Below are 8,761 nucleotides of genomic sequence, written 5' to 3'. Positions count from 1 at the left end.
ATTTTTGTAGAGATGGGTCTCACTCTGTTGCCCATGCTGGTCTCAAACTCCTGGGCTCAAGTGATTCTTCCCACATTGGCCTCCCAATGTGATATTTTCTAATGCTAATAGTGCCAATACAGCAGTAACTTTATTGATCTTCACTGGTGAAATGTTATTAGACCTGCAGGTAAATGGCTCTTTTAGTGCTGTATTTCTCTTTGAGTAGTTCATTAAAAAGAACATACAAAGAATTTTTAATTGCTTTATTCTTGCTTTGAGCTAGGTGAGTCTTTTTCGAAGTTACTGTTTAAGGTTCATTTTCAGTTCAGTTTTAAAAGTTTGAAAGTAGAAAAGATCTGATACTTAGTTCATTCATTACCCTCATGTTATTCACAAAGAACTGCTTCAATGAGGGCATTCTATTTGATAAAATCCCTTCTGTGAGGCCAGGTGCGGTGGCTCACACCTGTAATCCCCGCACTTTGGGAGGCCAAAACGGGCAGATCACTTGAGCTTAGGAGTTTGAGACTAGCCTGGGCAACATGTTGTAACCCCGTTTCTACTAAAAATACAAAAAATTAGCCAGGTTTGGTGATGTGCACCTGTAATCCCAGCTACTCGGGAGGCTAAGGCACGAGAATTGCTTGAACCTGGGTGGTGGAGGTTGCAGTGAGCTCAAGTTACACCACTGTACTCCAGCCTGGGTGATGGAACAAACTCTGTCTCCAAAAAAAAGTGAATTAATTTTTAAATTGATATATAATACTTGCATATTTTGGGGGTACCATCTGCCATTTTTAAGTTGGAGTTTTTCTTCCTTTGGCAATAATTTTATGGTTATAGTTGAACTGACAAGATAAATGTTTAATTTTTTTGTTTGGTTTTTTGAGATGGAGTCTTGCTTTTTCTCCCAGACTGGAGTGACGTGGCACAATCTTGGCTCATTGCAGCCTCCCCACCAGGCTCAAGCTATCCTCCTGCTCCAGCCTCTTGAGTAGCTGGGATTACAGGCACCTGCCACCACACCTGGCTAGTTTTTGCATTCTTAGTGGAGCCGGGGTTTCGCCATGTTGGCCAGGCTGATTTCAAACTCCTGACCTCAGGTGATCCACCAGCCTTGGCTTCCCAAAGTGCTAGGATTACAGGTGTGAGCTGCTACATCTGGTAAAATTGATTAAAATTGATTAGTTTGAAGAAAATATTGAATCAAATGTTGATTTGATCTGTTTCAATATCCAAACAGATAATGTGCTTTGTACTAATAAATTCTTTGAATTTTATTTGTGTAGAAGAAATTGAGGAAGAATCTGAAACAACAGTTGAGGCTGACTTGACTGATAAGCAGAAACATCAGTTGAAACATAGAGAACTCTTTTTGTCACGCCAGTATGAATCTCTGCCTGCAACACATATCAGGTAAGAACTTTTTAGGAACCAAAGTACTCAGTACTACAGTGACGAAAAACCGAAAGACTTCTTTGAAGCGTTGTCCAAACTCTTCTCACGATCTTGCATAAACTGCTTTACTAAAGGCTTCATAATTGAATTTTAGATTGGGAATTTATAGTGTATACTAGCATATTAAAGCCCCACAAAAGTTCTCCAGTAAAGTAACCATTTTAACTTTGTTTTAATACGGCTTTTCCCGGCTGGGCGCGGTGGCTCACGCCTGTAATCCAGCACTTTGGGAGGCCGAGGCAGGTGGATCATTTGAGGTCAGGGGTTCGAGACCAGCCTGGCCAACCTAGTGAAAACCTGTCTCTACTAAAAATATAAAAATTTAGCTGGGCATGGTGGTACTTGCCTCTGTAATCCCAGCTACTCAGCAGACCAATGCAGGAGAATTGCTTGAACCTGGGAGGCAGAGGTTGCAGTGTGCTGACATTGTGCCACAGTTTTCCACTAGATGACAGAGTGCCACTCTATCTCAAAAAAACCAAAAACAATAAAACCGTAAAACAAATGCCCTTTCCCAATTGATTTGAATGTCTTTTCAGAATGGTGCAGAACAGTGTCCAGCAGACATAATTTTGGGAAATACTTGTCATTTCCAGGTTCTAAAAAAATTATATAGTTACTAGAAACCAAAGGTTAGAACCCCAAATCTGCTTCCCAGGCAGGTGATTCTTGTCCTTATAGGATATATGGCTTTTTGTTTTCTTTTGGGATCACTGGGATGAAAACGTTACTATTCCTTAATGGCATCTGATTTATGCATTGATAGCATACAAACATGAAGAAAAAAGGTGACTGATTTGGGTGAGATCTCTGATTCTCTCACATGGACCACCTTCTGTTAATTAAATTCTTTTTCTACTGTAAAAAAGTCAAAAAGCGACAAAACTAGCCCCTTGTTTGTCGTTTTGGCAGCTGTTGAGGAAAAATGGTGGTTTTCTGTGATCTACTGGTTGTGATCAAATTTAAGATATCGTTGAGCTATTTTTCATTGCAGTCTATAATCAGTGCATCTTAGAGGTATAACAAAATGTTTGAGCTCAAAAGATTCTGACCCTCTGTCAGGAAAGCTTCAGGAGAAATTGGCACTTACTCAGCTTTCCATAGGGTGTGAGGCGCAAATAGAGGGCGCAGGTGAGCATGGGGTGGATGAAAGCAGCAGCACGTGACCAGGGTGAGGATATGTGAGCAAGTGCAGTGTTTCACGTCTCTTAGGTTAAAGAAATGCCTTCAACTTCTGTTCATAATCTCTATTTCTATTTTTTTTATCCAGCTTTGCTGCTAATGGTCCAAAAAACTCTCTCTCTCTCTCTCTCTCTATATATATATATATATATGTAATGCATTATTTCAATAATTGCTTACTCCTCTTTATCCCCCAACATTGGGATTGAATCTGTGTCTGCCTTTTTGGGTTCAGACAGGTTTGGCGACTGTCACCCAGGTTGGAGTGCAGTAGCACGATCTTGGCTCACTACAACCTCCGCCTCCCAGGTTCAGGCAGTTCTCCTGCCTCAGCCTCCTGAGTAGCTGGGATTACAGGTGTGCACCACCATGCCCAGCTAATTTTTGTATTTTTAGTAGAGATGAGGTTTCACCATGTTGGTCAGGCTGGTCTCGAACTCCTGACCTCGTGATCCACCTGTCTATCCCAAAGTGCTGGGATTACAGGTGTGAGCCACCACACCTGGCTGGCAGACTTTTTAAAGCTCTAATTTGGTCCTGGTACTTACACAAACACACATACACCAATTCCTGGTATGTTTGTGCACAACTTCTTTTTTATAGAAATGGACCCAGAGATCTTCCATGGTAGAAAGTGTGTGATTTCTTTTTCTCCAAATCTTTTGAGAAATAACGTGATCTGCTCCCTCACCCCCATAGTAAACCTCATATCATTGTTTTTATTTGTTTTGTTTTCTAAACTGAAATGCAGTCTTTGGGAGGCCTAGGTGGGAGGAGGATTGCATGATGCCAGGAGTCAATATAGCAAGAACTTGTCTCTACCAAAAATATACAAATTAGCCGAGCATGGTGATGTGCGTTTGTGAGTCCAGCTTATTGGGAGGCTGAGGTGGGGGATTGTATAAGCCCAGGAATTTGAGGCTGCTCTGAGCCATGATTATATCACCGTACCCTATCCTGGGGGACAGAACAAGACCCTATGTGAAGTAAATAATAAGTAGGTGAGATAGATAAATAGATAAATAGAGAGATATGGAGCTGGCTATGTTGCCCAGGCTGGTCATGAGCTCCAACGATCCTCTTGCCTCAGTGTCCTGAATGACTGGGAATATAAGCACATTCTGCTATGGCCTGCTATTTAGGATTTTTATTAGGGACTACTATGGTTAGATTTGCTATAGTTAGTATATTCTGTATGACTTAAGTAGTGCTGGAAAAGACAATTAGGCCAGGTAATATGGGAATAGTCTTTTTATCAACCAATAATGCTATTTCAAGAAAGAAAAATAGAGAATAGGTGAATATTGTTCAAAGAGATGGAACATAAAAACATATTTTGAGATTTTCTTAAAGTTGTGTTTAACTAATGATGCTAAAGAGCCATATGCACTTTTTATTGATCGACTGATACTGCAGGATCCTGCTTTGTTGCCTAGGCTGGAATGTAGTGGCGTGATCATAGCTCACTGCCGTCTTGACCAGGCTCGAGCGATCCTCCCACCTCAGGCTCTCGAGTAGCTGGGACTACAGGCATGTGCCACCATGTCTGGCTGATTTTTTATATTTTTTGTAGAGATGGTATCTTATCATGTTGGCCAGACTGGCCTCGAGCTCTTGACCTAAAGTGATCCACCCACTTCAGCCTCCCAAACTGTTGGGAGTACAGGTGTGAGACACAAGCATGGCCTCCACTTACTTAATTGGGAGACACTAGAATATAAAGATTAATTTTAAGTTCAAGAAGTTATGTGGGGCTGGGCACGGTGGCTCATGCCTGTAATCCCAACACTTTGGGAGGCCAAGGCAGGTGAATCACTTTAGGGCAGGAGTTCGAGACCAGCCTAGCCAACATGGCGAAACTTTGTCTCTACTAAAAATACAAAAATTAGCTGGACCTGGTGGCACATGTGTGTAATCCCAGCTACTCTGGAGGCTGAGGCAGGAGAATTGATGGAACCTGGGAGGTGAAGGTTGCAGTGAGCTAAGATTGCACTACTGTACTCTAGCCTGGGTGACAGAGTGAGAATCTTATCTCAAAAAAAGAGAAATAAATAAATAAAAATAAAGAAGTTATGTGGCCAGTCTTGACTCTTGCCAGAACAAGAATCTGAGAAATGGTTTTAAAAATGTATCTAAAAGACGCAAGTATATTTTTAATTTACTCTCCTGATAGCTTGGAATCTGTTTATAAGGAACGTTGGTTTCTTTTAACAGATTGCCTGGAATGGAAAATCTAGTCATGTTTTTAATCTTCCATAAGGCCTGAGAGAGTATAATAAAATATAATTATCAAGACACTTCTTTGTTGAACATAGAAATTATATAGTCTACATGATCGTTTAGTTACTGTCGAACACATTTCCTGAGTATATTCTAGCTTAGGGAGCTTTAATAAGTGCTTGATAATTGAGACCCGGCTTATAAACTCAGTGAGTTTAGTGGGTGGTAATTTCTTTGAATTATGATGAAGAATCATAGACATTTGGGGCTTTTTGTTTTTGTTTTTCCAAATTGAGAGGGAATAGTGCACAGTCACGTTTTCTCATTTGTGACCATCATTTTTAAGCAGCTGAATGGGGTTAGGGGCAGTCCGTGGCCAAGGCATGGAGCTCTGCTAACCAGCCCACATGCTGATGTGGAACAAGTGCACATTGGTGTGGTCTTGACATCTGGCTAATGTTGAAGTCATGTCTTAATCTTTTTGGATTTAAAAGGAGAAAATTACCAAAGCCCCATTGTTCTTTGGCAGCAAGGAGGGTAATTTGATATTTTACTCTCAGGGACACTATCAAGTGCCCAGAATTTCCTTGGTGCTCTTTGGAACATAGAAGAAAACCTGACTGAGGCATTCTTGAGTTCCTTTGTAGTCTGTGAACTATAATATTCATGAGACGCTTATGCTTCCCAAAGTGGCAGGGAGGAACCTCTTTATTTCTTCTGATTACACTGGAAGAGAGAGTGGACAGGACCCAGGACTTTTCAGAGTAGAGTTAATGATTCATCTGTTTGTGAGATAGATAGGGCTTGAGTAGTGACTGTCCCTTTGGGACATATTTTTGGGGCAAGGTGAGAGGCAGCATGCTTCATTCATGCACAGTGATTGAGGTAATTGAATAATAGATTATATGCTGCAAACATTATAAAGCACTATAAGCCTTGTTATGTCAGCTGCTAGATGTCATATGTATATATTATACTGTATTCAGTTTCAATATGTGTGTATGACTAATATTTTCATTAATAGATTTTCTTACTACAAATATTCAATAACTTTAAATTTGTATCATCTGATTTACAAATATCTCTTCATTGTACATTCATTCATAAGTAGACTGAAAATTTATAAATTTGAGATGGGCAACTCAGCTCTTCACAATTGGTGAAGGCTAATATACTGGTTATTTAGCTGTTGTCTTTTATCTCATCTCTAAACCTACCCTTCGATTATCTGCTTTGTGATGCTTGGGCTGTTGTACTCATTATATTAATATATAACTCAGTCTTAAATATAGCTTATGTGTACTATCGTGAATTTGGCTTTTAAAAATTCTAACATTTAGTTGGGTACAGTTGCTCTGCCTGTAATCCTAGCACTTTGAGAGGCTGAGGTAGGAGGATTACATGAGCCTAGTAGTTAAAGACCAGCCTGGGCAACATTAGGACACACTGTCTCTATAAATAATACAAAAATTAGCATGGTGAAGTAGGTCCTATTATTGGCCACATTTTGCAGACTAGGAGACTGAAACACACAATGGTTAGGTAACTCCCTGGTAGCTGGGATTACCAGTGCACACCATCACGCCCAGCTAAGTTTTGTGTTTTTAGTAGAGACAGTATTTCACTATGTTGGCCAGGCTGGTCTCAAACTCCTGACCCCAGTTGATCTTCCCGCTTTGGCCTCCCAGAGTGCTGGGATTATAGGCATGAGCCACTGTCCAAGACCCAGAAATGTGATATTATCATGACTATATAACTGTAAGTGTTAAAAAGCATCAGAGATGGAAAACTCCTCAGTAATTTGTTAATTAGGTAGACTCTTTGATTTTCTGTTAATTAGGTAGTCTCTTTGATGTTCGTTTTTTTTCCCACATAATTCTTCAACTTAGGTGCTCAAGTCAAATGGATAGAATTAAGTTAAAAACCTATTTAAGCATATAAACTATACTATTACACTAATAGGTAATGTTACAGTGATAGGTGTATATTAGGAACTAGGAAATACTTGACTGGTGATTGCTGCCCATGTTTATGGATGTGTAGTTTATCTGGTCCAACATCAGTTTTCCACATCTCAAATACACAAACCCTGGATTTCTAAAAGCTGCTAATTAGAGCATTGGTACTTGTAATGATTCATGCCTATTTCCCAGTTGTGGTGCAGCAAGTAAGTCATATTTTAAAAGAGCCAATTCTTTTCTGCTTGCCAACCCTGTGGCCTGGACTGCAGCCTTTGAAGTTATGCTTCAGTGTGTCTTAAAAACATTTCCGTAGGTACCTGCTGATTATTGGACTCAGTTTGCCCTACTGTAAGGATTTTTGGACATGGTTACTTATTCTCCAAGTTTATCTTGCTACAAGGAGTGAGTGGTGTTAGAGAAGCCCATTATACCCACGTCAGTAAATCTGGACCTGGTTCAGAGTGTCACTGTTGAGAATTCTGTCTACCTCATTGCTGAACCATGGTATACTTTTTATTTTTATATTTTTATTTATTTATTTTTTTTGAGACAGAATCTCACTTTGTTGCCCATGCTGGAGTTTAGCAGCACACACAGCTCACTACAGCCTCGGCTTCCAGGACTCAAGCAGTCCACCTACCTCAGCCTCCTGAGCAGCTACGACCAGAGCTGTTTACCACCACACCTGGCTAATTTTAAATTTTTAAATTTGTTTTGTAGAGATAGGGTCTCCCTATGTTGTCCAGGCTGGTCCTGACCTCCTGGCCTTAAGTGATCATCCTGCCTTGGCCTCCCAAAGTGTTGGGATAACAAGTGTGAGCCATTGTGTCCAGCTGACTCTACTTTTTTTAAGAAAGGCCAGAGAAGCTATCCAGAACCTTAATCTGGTGGCAGTAGTAGGACAGACCTTAAAGATACAGGTGTATGTAGTGTTTGAGCAATCTCTAGAGTGCTTCAGAGAAAGCCTTGCATTCTTTTCCTTTTCTGTGTGTTTTTTGAGATTCACTCTGTCACCCACGCTGGAGTGCAGTATTGTCATCTTAACTGATTGCAACCTCTGCCTCCTGGGTTCAAGTAATTCTTGTGCCTTAGCCACCTGAGTAACTGGGACTAGAGATAGGCACAACCATACCCGGCTAATTATTTTATTTAATTTATTTTTGAGATGGAGTTTTGCTCTTGTCACCCAGGCTGGAGTGCAATGGCATGCTCTTTGCTCATTGCATCCTCCATCTCCTGGGTTCGAACAATTCTCCTACCTCAGCTTCCCGAGTAGCTGGGAATACAGGTGTGCGCCACCATGCCTGGCTAATTTTTGTATTTTTAGTAGAGACAGGGTTTCACCATGTTGGTCAGGCTGGTTTCAAACCCCTGACCTCAGATGATCCACCCACCTTGGCCTCCCAAAGTGTTGGGATTACGGGCGTGAGCCACCGCACTCGGTCTATTTTTTTATTTTTAGTAGAGATGGGGTTTTGCCATGTTGGCCATGCTGGTCTTGAACTCCTGGTCTCAAGTGATCTGTCTACCTCAGCCTCCCAAAGTGCTGGGATTACAGGCATGAGCCACTGCGCCCTGCCTCTTTCCCTTTTTAACTGTTGTTAGGTTTGAGGCCAGGCCCAGTGGCTCATGCCTGAATCCTAGCACTTTGGGAGGCAGCAGCGGGTGGATCACCTGGTGTCAGGAGTTTGAAATCAGTCTGGCCAATATGGTGATACCCCATCTCTACTGAAAATACAAAAATTAGCTGGGAGTGGTGGCGGATACCTTTAATCCTAGCTACTCAGGAGGCTGAGGCAGGAGAATCTCTTGAACCTGGGAGGTGGAGGTTGCAGTGAGCTGAGACTGCAGCACTGCACTCCAGCCTGGGCAATAGAACAAGACTCCGTCACAAGAAAAACAAGCAGTTGTTATGTTAGGAGCCTAGAATACAGATGCTATCACAATCTTTTTTTTTT

At 41.2% G+C, this 8,761-nt stretch overlaps 1 protein-coding gene across 3 annotated transcripts in view; it reads left to right on the top strand.

The window, feature by feature from the left end:
• Window positions 1–8,761, top strand: part of MTA3 (metastasis associated 1 family member 3) — a 290,525-nt gene that overhangs the window by 137,158 nt on the left and 144,606 nt on the right. For all 3 annotated transcript variants that reach the window (XM_037744410.1, XM_017544868.2, XM_017544869.2), the window contains exon 4: window positions 1,272–1,398. In XM_037744410.1, the coding sequence (XP_037600338.1) occupies window positions 1,272–1,398 (127 nt within the window). The remainder of the gene's footprint in view (window positions 1–1,271; window positions 1,399–8,761) is intronic.

This window comes from Cebus imitator, unplaced genomic scaffold (assembly GCF_001604975.1).
Source record: "Cebus imitator isolate Cc_AM_T3 unplaced genomic scaffold, Cebus_imitator-1.0 Scaffold172, whole genome shotgun sequence".
Classification (NCBI taxonomy): Eukaryota; Metazoa; Chordata; class Mammalia; order Primates; family Cebidae; genus Cebus; species Cebus imitator.
This window is presented reverse-complemented; position numbering and strand designations above follow the sequence as displayed.